The sequence below is a fragment of the Amia ocellicauda genome, chromosome 3 (genome assembly GCF_036373705.1).
Source record: "Amia ocellicauda isolate fAmiCal2 chromosome 3, fAmiCal2.hap1, whole genome shotgun sequence".
Lineage (NCBI taxonomy): Eukaryota > Metazoa > Chordata > Actinopteri > Amiiformes > Amiidae > Amia > Amia ocellicauda.
The window spans coordinates 38,483,525-38,495,953 of record NC_089852.1 but is presented as its reverse complement, the minus strand read 5'-3'; the positions used below and the strand labels follow the sequence as shown (position 1 = coordinate 38,495,953).

At 38.0% G+C, this 12,429-nt stretch overlaps 1 protein-coding gene across 2 annotated transcripts; it reads right to left on the bottom strand.

Annotated features, from left to right (window-relative positions):
* Window positions 1-1,942: 1,942 nt before the first annotated feature.
* ppme1 (protein phosphatase methylesterase 1) lies at window positions 1,943-11,921 on the bottom strand. 2 transcript variants are annotated; one of them, XM_066699365.1, is made up of 14 exons: window positions 11,605-11,920; window positions 10,413-10,506; window positions 9,752-9,844; window positions 9,018-9,075; window positions 8,551-8,602; window positions 7,703-7,857; window positions 7,408-7,498; window positions 7,210-7,275; window positions 6,794-6,920; window positions 6,463-6,592; window positions 6,162-6,206; window positions 5,939-6,003; window positions 4,568-4,635; window positions 1,943-2,616 (listed from the first exon to the last, which is right to left on the bottom strand). In XM_066699365.1, exons 1-14 carry the CDS (start codon window positions 11,697-11,699, stop codon window positions 2,598-2,600), a joined length of 1,158 nt encoding a protein of 385 aa, XP_066555462.1. In that variant the 5' UTR covers window positions 11,700-11,920; the 3' UTR covers window positions 1,943-2,597. The 2 variants fall into 2 exon arrangements, with proteins under 2 accessions (XP_066555462.1, XP_066555463.1); XM_066699366.1 differs by lacking the exon at window positions 1,943-2,616 and adding an exon at window positions 5,559-5,613 and having other exon boundaries at window positions 11,605-11,921.
* Between the last annotated feature and the right edge of the window lie 508 nt (window positions 11,922-12,429).

The following is a 12,429-nucleotide window of genomic DNA, read 5'->3' as shown; positions in this document are numbered from 1 at the left end:
GTGATACATCCCACAGTAGGGTATAATCTTGACCAATTGTTACAAAAATTCTGGCAAAAACCGTTGAATATTATTTTCTCGTCCCCAGCTGACGAGCGCTGTTCATCTTGCCTCTGTTTCTAAGTGAATTCTCCATAAGCAGCGCAGCCGTTGCCAGATTCTCAGTAGTATCGCTGCTCCCAGGATAATTGGTCTCTTGATATTGATTAATTATATCACCTGATTTAATTTTCTTTCATTATCCCTTTCCTATCACATTAGCTAGGAGCTACAGCTTGCTTTCATGTAGTGCAATATGAAGATAAAAGGCAGGGCTATAAATTTAAAGCTTTCGTGAAGATTATGATACAAAAGGAATATTTGATTGTACATAGTACACTGGGAATTACACTACCTGAACATGAACAAGTAGAAACATATCAATTGCTTTACAGTGGAAACAATTCTGCCTGGATTCAATTTCATTCAGAAATATGAGTAATTAAAATTGGAAGTCAACTGTGTCAGCCTGGAAATGCAAAGTGAAAAGTTGCAGAGGATTTAAAAAAGCAGAACTATAAAGGAAATTACAGAACAAGTTTGGAGTTTCTATTGGGTTGCTATGGAAATAGGATGACTATTTGCCATTTAACCCACGACAGCAACAGCTGTACTTTGAATTGTACTATGAACTTTTTTTGCGGGAGTGAGAGGCTTTAATGGAAATTATTATTATGGTGGGTGCCACAGACATGGATACTGTCTGAAAGAAAAGAAAAAATGTTTCCATTATTAACTTTATATGGACTTTCTCTCATAAAAGTTGGCACTGTTCTTGTTTTTTTGTTTTGTTTTGTTTTTTGGAGGATTGGCAGCTATTCTGTGCATTGATCAGCCAACGAGACAGATATTTTAGTTTATCTTCACATAATTTATTATTTCTCAAACCAAAGACTAATGTTTCTAATTTAATCAGCTAGGAGATAATATATTTTATTAGGCAAAATGACATTCTGGAAAGTGATGAAGCAGTCTATAATATTTTTCTTGACGTTCACAATTTGTTTTTATTATTATTTACCAGTCATTAACTCTGCTACATTTTGTCTGTGTCTATATTTTTGTGGCACCACATGGGAAATGTGGAACACTGCCTCTTACATTTTCTGTGTACACACAACATCCGCTCCCTCCGGACAGTGCAGTACATAGACCGCTGATTCATATGGCAGCAGGGGAGATATTTTGGCTGCACAGAGCTGAGCCCTTAGCAATCCCCTCCCTCATGCAGCTTGTAGCAGTGACTCCCGTGTAGGATGATGTCAGAATCAGAGACACTGTCAGAAGGGCAGTTCTCTTCCAGAACTTTCTTGGTGCTGCTCAGTTGAAGCTCACTCAGTTTTTAAATGTATTCTTATTTTTCTAGTGTGTGTTGTTTAGTGTAGCATTCGTGGGTCCTTTCTCCAACCTATTGGAAGCATACATTCTGAGTATTCTGGAGACAGGACTCTGCATATAACAGGAAATATTTAAAAGCATCCCAAGTCCTTACTTCCTAGATATTGGTTAGTTAAATGTTTTTTTTTGAGTTTTAAAACAATTTTAGTTCATGTCCCTCATATATGGAACAGGATAAAGTTTGGGCTTCAGATTGTGGGTTTAGCTGTTGGATATGTACTGACACCTTGTGGCCAGTTGTTTCAGGTACAGATGAAAGTTTGAACAGACTTTCACTGCAGTTTCTGGTTACCATTAATTGTTACACTTAATGAAATTCCATTTTATGTTACATTATTTAAACAAAAGAGTGGGCCAAAATTAATACTGTTCCGATCTGGGAAACAAATTGCATGTTGCATAAAACACCTTACCTTTTAAATAACTATTAAATAGAGTAGTTTGCCCCTTAATTAGCATATTGACTGATGTGTTAAAGTACATTATGTAAAACAAACAGGTAACAGGTCTTGAACGTGCGTTTTATGGTATTGGTCACAAGCTTTAATATAATTTATGGATAGAAGGATTTCCCTTTTATAAAGAAACCCTACATTGAACAGAACAATGCTGCCACCTTGTGGTAAACATAACAGATTATTTATGGTTAATTTAAGTACATGTAAAAATATATGCTTTTCAATTGAAAGCCCAAGAGGATCAAGTTTGCTACATTTGCTTACAGGAGTTTTTTTACTTTATTATTCTTAAAAACCAACCATGAGATACACAATCCGGCAATGATACTAGTCACTCAAGAGTCCAGGGCTAGAACAGCAAAAGGCATCACAGAAATCAGAAAAAATGAAAAAAGGTAAAACTAAAGGAAATCCCTGCATTCTTGAAAAGGCAAAACCTTGAATAAGGTCATGGCAACAGAAAGGTATTTTGCTTTGTAATATTACAGTAGTACAATTTACATTAATAATAATAACAATACCAAAAAACAAAAAAGCCAAAGCAGATTCTGTAGCTGAAATATCTGCCCTTTTGTTTGCCCATCTAAATCATGACTGCCTTTTGTAGGTTGTTTTATTGTTGAATGGAGACTAGTCTGATGAGGGACGTCACAGTGGCCTCTGGCGCTTGTTATTTACACAGTAATTCAGTGAGGAAGGCTATTAGCAAGCTGGAAACACGCTGAAACAAAGGCAAAGGAGATCACAATTAGCAGGACATGTAAGAAGTATTTTTATTAATTTGTTTATTTGTTAATGTTGGCAATAATTAAGGGCTTCCAAAATTTTCCTCCAGCTATTAAATCTCCAGTATTGTACAATAATAAATAAAAGTCCGTATGGAACTTTTACCACTTGCGTTTGTCTCCTTAGAGCCATTAAGTGGTGGAAGAATACATTAAGCAAGGAGAGGGATGGGCATGATGCATCAGTTATTTTAAATACAACATTGATATGACTACCATAGTTATGATACAAGTAAAACACAGTGAATAGCTCGACATTCGTTTCTTCTTGATGTTGTAACTGTGAGACATAAGGCCCCCCTATGGCACTATCAAGTGTTTAAATTTACAGCAGAGCTCTGAATGGACTCATCAAATAGGCATTCATATGGCCATGTCCCAGCAGAATGGAGTTCATTTCAGGAATTTCAAAATAAAACAACAACAACAACAACATCATCATAACCTCCGAGTGAGCTACTGAATAGAGGAGGGGTAAAAATAATGTTTTCTATTACCATGTGGAATACAATGTTAATCTAGAAAGGTTGTACAGAAAAATACACGGAGTGTATAAAATATTTGGAACACCCACTTATTCAAGGAAAAATAGAAAGATTACAGGTGAAAGCTATGATCCCTTATTGATCTTTAATCAGTGTGGATGAAAGGGAGGATGACAGATTAAGGAAAGATGTCATGACACAACCGAGACATGGAGTCATTCAGAGGGAAATGGGCAAGACAATATTTAAGTGCCTTTGAAGGGGGTATGGTAGAAGGTGCCAGGCACACTGGATTGAGTGTGTCAAGAACTGCAGCACTGCTGGGTTATTCACACTCACCAGTTGCCTGTGTGTATCAAGGATAGTCCACAACCTAAAGGACATCCAGCCAAGGGCAGGCCAGTGGTCAAAAATGGCTCATTGATGAAAGAGACCACAGGAGTCTGACCCAAATCGTGCAGAGCAACAGTCGGGGTACAGGTATGGCTGCCTATGAAGTAACCAAGTTCTACTTTCAGCAAAACACAAGAAATTGCAATTGCAGTGAGCTAAGGAACAAAAACACTGGACACTGGAGAACTGGAAAAACATTGCCTGGTCTGATGAATCCCATTTTCCTGCTATCCATCAGCTAATGGAAGTTTTCAGCAGGATAAAGCCCCATGCCACAAGATCAGGATTGTCCAAGAATGGATCCACAATCATGGCAGTAAATTCAGCTCAGTGGCCTGCCCAATCACAAGATCTCACTCCAAATGAGCATCTGTGGGATGAGATCTCTTACCAGCCACCTTGACACAACTGTGGGAAGCATTGGAGTTAACATGGGCCAGCAACCCTGTGGAACGCTTACAACACCTTGTTGAGGCCATGCCCCGTTGCATTGATGCTGTTCTGAAGACAAAAGGGGGCGCATCTCATTATTAGGAAAGTGTTCCTAATGTTTTATACACTCAGTGTATGTATCCATTGTTGGAAAACGTGTGTGAATGCTCTTACAGCATGAAGTTTTCCACTTTATGTATGTAATACATCAACCACTGCACTAGTGGATTATTAAAAATATATGCATATAGGCAATGATATCCTATGCTACTCCTCCCAGTCTTCCCCCTACACTTTGTATTGTCACTCAAGATGGCGGAGGTTGGTGAAAGTCACAATCTGGATTTTGAGGATGAAGAATTATTGGACGGGATTGGAAGTAGTGCATTCCCAAAATTTGATTGGAAGCAGAAGTCAGCTGTCAGCACAGTGTCCATGCCATTTTTCTCTCTGCCAGTGGGGGGTGCTGCAGCTGGGAGGCAGCATCCTCCACTTATGGCCAAGTCTTAACTGACTCGGTAAGTCTTAACATAACAACAACAAAGAGGCTCACTGATGGGAAAACTGCACCTCTTACCACTGGAAACCCCCCTTGGCTTCTGTGAACTTGTGACGAACCATAAATGTTGCCAGAGCTTCAGCTACCTGGAAACGAAAGAAAGAACATTTACTGAAACACAAAATCTGAGAAGAATAACAACCACAACCTATATTGTATATAGTGGTCTCAGGAGACTCCTCTCAAGGCACTGGCCAGTTAATATTGAATTAAGTAACTCCAGAAAGTCCAATACACCTCTACCCCAATATAACACGGTCCTCAGGAGCCAAAACATCTTACGGCTACAGGTGAAACCACTTTGTCGAATCTGCTTTGGCCTTGAGCATTTCCGGTATTAATAGTCAGGAAATCGTTTTTGTTAGAACTGACACGGTGTATGCAGTAAATAAATTGTTTTACAAAGGTTAAATTATTTCTCCTTTCGTTAATTACATTTTTTTTTTTTTTAATTAAAATTACTACATACTACATAGTGTATTAACAGGTACTAAACACTGCTAAATGCAATCATGTGGGCTGAGTTTCATCAACATCAATAATTTGGTCTGCGTGTAATGCTGAGGAAAATGCTAAATTCACATAAAATATCAGAAAGCACTTAATTGCATATCCTTACACTTTGTTGTAAAAAATGATTTGGATATTTTACCAAATAGGAGCATGGGCCACTTTGATATACGCAGATTAAGTACTATGAACCATTAACCATTAAATAGTTTGAAAAAAAATTGGAGATCTGAGTTTTTACTTATAGAAAAGGTTTAAATGAAGGCAAAGTAATCAACAGATTTAAACTGTCAACATTATAAAACTTTAAATATTGCAGGAAAGTTGTTTTCTTGCAATGAAGATCAGGGTGAAAGTTTTAAAATGTTGTAAATGTCGTCAGCTTTGTGTTTCTACTTTCAAAACCATTTTTGCTTTACCACGTTATTTTTGAAATTCACATTATATCAGATAGAGTTATATCGAGGTAGAGGTGTATAGAGGTTAAGAAGCCACTAACTTTGTCTCTTGTCAAAGTTAAAGCATTCCTCAGTCCTGTGGCATGGATTAAAAGCCTGGTGATTATAGAAATACATTTAAATTTAAAGAATGCCCATTAAGTGTCTTTTTTGGTTTTGGTCACATGCTTATTCTTGTAGTAACAGCATTGCTAACTCATGATAATCTAATAATTCTAGGTATTTTCTTATTCTACAGATCATGCAGAACAAAAATGACAGTGCTAAAGAAAAACTGAAACTATGAAACTGTCTTGTGTGACAGTTCAGCTTCTTACGGTTAGACTATTGAGGCAGCACATGCTATTTGAAGAGAGCTGATCCTGTAATGCTAAATGGTTTCATACTGGTTTGTCCCTCCAGCTTAGGCACCATCACTTACTTTTTCTGGGGCGTCCTCATGTACCGTATGTCCACACTGAGGGAGGACCTGCATCTGAAATTTTCCTGGAGGAAGCAGACATTTTTCGAAATAAATGCATTATTTACAGCATATTATTTCAGCTAATCACTGATTTCAGATCCATCACAGTAACCACCTGTTGCCTCACGTCAGAACCACGTTTAAACACAGTTTAAATCAGCCAAAGACGGAACTGCCTTACCTTGCATCTGTCCGATTGTGAGATCTTTATCCAGTCTGTCAACACCTATAACGATGAAACAGACTTTAAAACACTCAGCATAGATACCCCACATTCTTAAGAATTTTAAAACATTAATTTTGCAGTTTGTGGGACAGCTTCCCCCCCACCCACTATAATTTCTAAATGTATAAGAACATAAGCATTTGTATATCTGAGAGCATCACCCCCCACCCATAGACAACAAAGCTGTCAACTTTAAGCTTATTTGAAATCACACGCCTCAAGTCCTACCAGTATAAAAGCCTTACTATCACATTACCTGCTAGCAGCAGCAGTTTGGGAACAGAGCAGCTGAGGAAGAGACTGGACAGCCCCCTGAACCAGCCATCCCAGTACTTCTCTGTGTTGGCCAGCTCAATCCTCCATGTGTACAGGCACTCCTTCTTCACCTGAGCAAGAGAAGACCAGTCTCAATCAGAACTGATCCATCCCTCTGGTCCTCACCCCTCTAACTCCACAGAACCAAAGGGTTAACTGGTTCACAGGTTTTAGCAAAACCAAGCCAACATGAGTCTGGATAAAAGTTTCTAATATTAATTAGAAACTTATATTGGTTTCTTGTTATTGTATTTGCTGAAGTTAACCATTACCTCCAGATCGTCATCTTTCTTTCTTTTATTGTTAGACTCTCTCTCCTCTTCCTCCTCCTCCTCTTCCTCGATTATTCCCTCAACGATGCTCTTGGAGATAGCAGGGCTATCCAGGGGATCCTCACACCTACAGAGAAAACAGCACAGATCCTCTTCTTTAGACAGAGACTGCTTTAAGCATATCCGTTAAATGCCAAAACAACAATAAAGGAACTGATGATCAAATGTATCAAAAGTCTTAAAGCAGCTGATTTGAATAGTCACCTGCAAAAAATTACCTTTAAGGTATGCAGTATAGAAATGAAAATAAGGTGTCTAACTATTTTATACATTTTGCCTCAAATATGAGGTGTGATCAATCAGAATAGCTTGTTTATTAAAGATGTTTCTTCAACTCTGAGCTGAAAGAGACTTACTTTTTAACTTGTCCAATCATTGACACACGTGCAGACTCGATGTTCCTGATCTGTCCACTTTTCACGCTGCAAGAAACCAAATGGAAGACATTGGGATAATATGCATTTTCTTATGTACATAACAAACAAACTAATCGATTTTTAGATTTCTTTACAAGTTTTCTTCCATTCCATTATCTGCAAATTCTCAGAACACACCTCCATTCGATGGCATTTTCCACAGATTTGAAGGTTTTTGGTCGACTCCGCAAGAAATTCTGCATACTGTTTAAAGCATCCATTGCGGTCCCTAGATAAGAAATAAGAAGCATCGTTCATCAGCATTGTGATCCGTCTACCTGAAAAGGCTGATTTCTAATTATTTTTGACAGACTTAAAAAGTGCAATAGATCTAATTAGTGCCCACCCCTCCAACTAGTAAAAAAAAAAAAAAACTCCTTCCTCTCCACCCCCCTAACACCCAAGAGAATAGTACAGAGGTCACTGAAATTACCTTCCACCACATCGATCACACAAAGGCCGAGCAAGGATGGCACGTGATTGGCTGCTGCTGTGTGCACGGCTATAGCACCACCCATGCTGTGACCGATCATCATGATTGGTGGAGGATTTTCTCCATACAGTGCTTCAACCACCTTACCAATGTCCCTGGGAAATACAAAATTAAGCTTTTTACACACAATATTATTTTGAATATTCAGATCATTTTCATCCATGCAGACGGGAGAATTAAAAAGACACCTAAATGCATTGTTATGTAAGCTTTGAATGAATGAACTGTTACCCTTTTCTCAAGGCCTGCCATTTAGTGGAAACATAGCCCCCCTTTTTGTGTTAAGATAATACATGAAACAAGGCAACAGTCAAGGCATCCCATCAGGGTACATCAATAACAGATGGCTTTCTTGGCATCTCCCTGGCTTGCTAGAGGTGTCTCTGTGACCTTTAAAATAATTTTGCAGATTCAACAACAGTGTTTGCCAGTGTAGCAGACAGACATTCTCAAAATAAAAAAATCACTTTATCTGAGTACAGAACTGAACAGCTTGTATCACTTCCTCAAAAAAAAAAAAATTATATATATATTGGGGAATTTACAGAAAATATCTTCTAATCACTGAAAAACGTATTTCAATACTAACTTAAAAGGAAACTAATGGAGATCACTGTAGAATATTAAGCCAATAAAAACTCGTAATGCTTTCCTGTAATTGCCTGCTAACAAGGTGCTTCTGTCTACACCTGCTGCTTCAGTGGTCAGATCAAGTGGCGTCAATACTCTCTTTTGACAACCCTAAATATCAGGTTAATTTTGAGTAAATATTTAAGCCAATAACTTACTTGGCCATGGTTTCTGCTGAAAGGTCATCGCAATTTTTTACTTTTGTGTCACCTATGAAAGAAAAACAATTTTAAAATTAAAGAGAACTATACTTTATATGTTCTTATAAAAGCCTGCTCTGTCATTTCAACAATTAAAGCATGCTGTTCTCAGAAGTGGAATACTACTATTACTACTACAAATTATAATAAAATAAAAACGTATTTTCATGAATTTTCTACAACTCTACAGCTGTGGAACACATAATTGGCTCAGCTTGCATGTATGGGACCAGTGAAGTCAAATCTATCGGTGCTCCCAACTGTCCTTGTCAGTATTCCCAGGTAGGGGTGGACACATGTCTCAATCTGGGCACGAGTAGCAGGGTTCCACGCACTTGGACTATATTATTTTTATTGAAAGAATGGCACCACAGAGAGAGGATAGTAATCTCTGGCAGGAACTTCAAACAATCCAAATCTCTTACCGTGTCCCCTTAGGTCCATAGCCACCACCCTGCAGCTGATCCGGTTAAATATCACCGCCTAAACACAGAAAAACATTTGGATTACTTTTTATTAATCACAGTCTATCGAAAAGGAACCTTGAGCACATGAACTGCTATTTCCCCATCTAATTGCCACGTACAATTTCAAGAACACTCAACCGAAGATCCTAATTTCCTCCGGAGGAAAAAAAAAAAAAAGTAAAACAAGATCAGTTATGAAACAAAACTCTCTTTATTAATAGGTCAGATAGAAAGTGTGCTCAGGCAAAATATGTAATACTTGAAATCAAAGTGAGGAAACCAGATCAAGCCAGCAAATGGAAACATTAAACTGTATACACACAAACAGAGTAGGCCGACTGACTTGCTATAACTCTGCTTAGACCAACACATTTTCATCTGGGTCCAAAGCGTCTGCCCAGAAATAGACTCATTGCATGGCACGTCACTGTAACAAGTTCCCCACACAGAAATCTTCGAGCAAAATCATTAGATTTATTTTTGTTGAATTGAACAATATATGTGGCAATTAGGCAAATGTTACCATTGTTGAGATTGTACAAGTTAGATTAGGGTGCATGATCCTTCCTAATTACCAAATCATTCTTGTTGTACGCTCTGAAATCACAAGGTTATTAAACTACCTGGAAAGCAGCCTAACAGGGTGAAAATGTAATTGATTAAATATAAAATGACAGCTTGCTGTGACTTACGCTGAAGACTGCCCATGACAGAGCCGAATGTCCTCCGCCGTGCAACAGCAGCAGAACCGGGCCTTCTGAACCACTTCTGTAGATTCTAAAAGTGTGTGATGTAATTAAGGGCTCCAAACAGGCCTCAGACAAGCAGGTAAAGAACAGCACAGTTTAAATACAACAATTATTACAAACTACTAAAGACATAAGTGTGTGTGCATTGGGGGAAGCACTAACCAAGAATACAGTAACCAGTATACAGAAAAGATCTCTTATTAACATGCATTTAAACCAATCACATGAATCAATGGATATAATACTGTTTCTGCAAAGAACAAAAAATGAGAAATGCAGCATATTTTAACCACAGCCTCATTTCAAGAACTGAAGATCACTCCATGTTGAGTTGATGGGGAGGAATCGTGCAACTTTGAAAATTAACCTACTTACAGTACGATTCACTGCCTTGACACTGATATGACTGAGTCAGAGTTGACGGTCCTTAACCAGAGGTAGCTTTCAGAGGTCTAATCAAACATTATCTGTAAGTCACATGACACACTTCCAGGCAATCTCTCCCAAATACACAATACCACACACAGAATCTTGCATATCCCAACCCTCTCATTAATACTTCAAGCACCCAAATTAAACAATTTCACTGGATGGAAGAGGATATATCCTTGCTGGTTTCATCTTCAACTTCCACATCTTCCATACTCTCAAAGTACTGGCTCCAAGGAACAGGCGAAAAGTCTCGTTTTCTCCCAGGCCTGTAAAACAGTTGCAGAACACACGCTGTCAGCGACAAACTTCTTTCAATTTGGGTAAGATGTGGCAATCTATAGTGCTCAAAAGACACGGATTTGACCGGTCATTTAACACATCATTTGTTTGGTTAGTCCACATTCACATTTCTTACAGGAGTTTCGCAAACTTATGTGAATCTATGCATTAGTTCAGAAAGTACATCATGGACTAAACGCTGTTCCAAAGATTCCAGGTGAAAACAAACATAGTGGATTACATTGTAGTTAGATTATGACCACATTTGCTTTCTGAAGTCCACAGTCGTTTTAATTAATGACATGGATTGATTTAATGTGACTGTAGTGCTCTTAAAAAGTGGAAAAATAATTAGAAAGGGCAGCAAGCTGGTCAGTTAATACAATGTGCATTTCGGCAAGAGGCTACATCCCAATAGGTTCTTCACAGGTACATAGAGGGGTGTGTGATCGCAGTAAACAGGCAAGTTAGGCTTAAGGTAAGATTGAAGGCGACGTGTGTCACTGCAGCTTTAATTATGAAAATATGGACCCTCCCCTTAGATTAGGTATTGTGTGTTAGGTCATTGTAACCTCGTTATTTCATACACAACACTGGGGGTAATTTTACAACATTTACATACAGACAGGGAGTATCAAGAATGAGAAGAATGGTATTCAATATCCTACACTAATTAAGTATACAGTACAACCATTACATTATCGAGGGATGGGTTTCTTCAATTTACATGGCTACATAAAATGCACATCTTGTCATACCCATTTCCACAGCAGTTAATACTAGTACACTTAAAATATCATTAGTGCATTCAAACTGATTGTTGCGAGAGGTGTTTTGTGTTGTTTTTCTTTAGCACTACGTCTCGAATATTACACTTGATACGAAACAATGATTATTGCATTGCTGTGCTAACTTAATATTATTGTAGACGACCAGCCAAGTTGACAACGATTCTCACGGAAGAATATCGCAGATGCAAACGGCAAGTTCAACGGTAGATTTATTGTACATTCATTTTCCTTTGTAGGCTAATAACAAATCATCAGTTATAAGCATTGCTTTATGAATTTCATTGTAAAACTCACCCCATTCTCATTTTAGATCCTGACTGAAAACCACCTCCTCCTCCTGGTACAGGAGGTCTGGAAGACAGTCGATTTAGATGTAATTGTTTCTCCATGTTGCTCACTAAGGGTTTTATTACGTTAACAAAAAAGCTTTCCTTAAGATACTAAATATACTTTCCCCTCCCCTTCGCTCCACTCGATTTAGCCCCCAAAACGCACTAAATCGTCCGCAGTTCAGATTGCAACAGAGATTAAAAAAATGTTCCTATACATTGACGATCTTCTCCCACAGCAGCGCCGTGTTGCAGCGCAGCACTCTGGGGGACGTAGTCACTGCGCAGAACACAGTCGAGCGTTTCGCATCAAGAGCACTACAACTCCCAGAGTGCACCACAAACCGCCTGTTGATATCATGACGACAGGAAAAAGATGACGTAATGCTTCAGCCTAGCAGAGTGATTCCCAGCTAGTGTAGCGTTGAAGTATAACAAAAATAAAGTTGAACATGTAGAAACATGCATATTTGTTATTGCGATGTTGATTAATCAGTTGAGCAAGAAATGAGAATAATTATTACATTTTTCAAAGATAATTGAAATCATAATCATAATTACACAAATCATATTATAATTATCTAATTTGAATATGATCTCATCACAGTGTTTATATTATATATGTTGTTTGTTTATTTAGAATATTTTAATATTACTGAATATATTACTGAATAATGTGAAAAACAGAAAGATTTATTTGCATTCATGCGATTGTTTCTTGTAATGTTATCGACCATTGACAAGTCTCACATGTTTTCCTCCTACATCCCACAATGCAACGGGCCCTTAG

Excerpts from the sequence above, each read along its gene's own strand:
- ppme1 (XM_066699365.1), bottom strand. The coding sequence starts at position 11,699 with ATGGAGAAACAATTACATCTAAATCGACTGTCTTCCAGACCTCCTGTA. Across the intron at positions 10,507-11,604 it reads GGATCTAAAATGAGAATGGG|GCCTGGGAGAAAACGAGACT; the intron begins GTGAGTTTTACA and ends ACTGTTTTACAG. Across the intron at positions 8,603-9,017 it reads TATGGACCTAAGGGGACACG|GTGACACAAAAGTAAAAAAT; the intron begins GTAAGAGATTTG and ends TTTCTTTCATAG.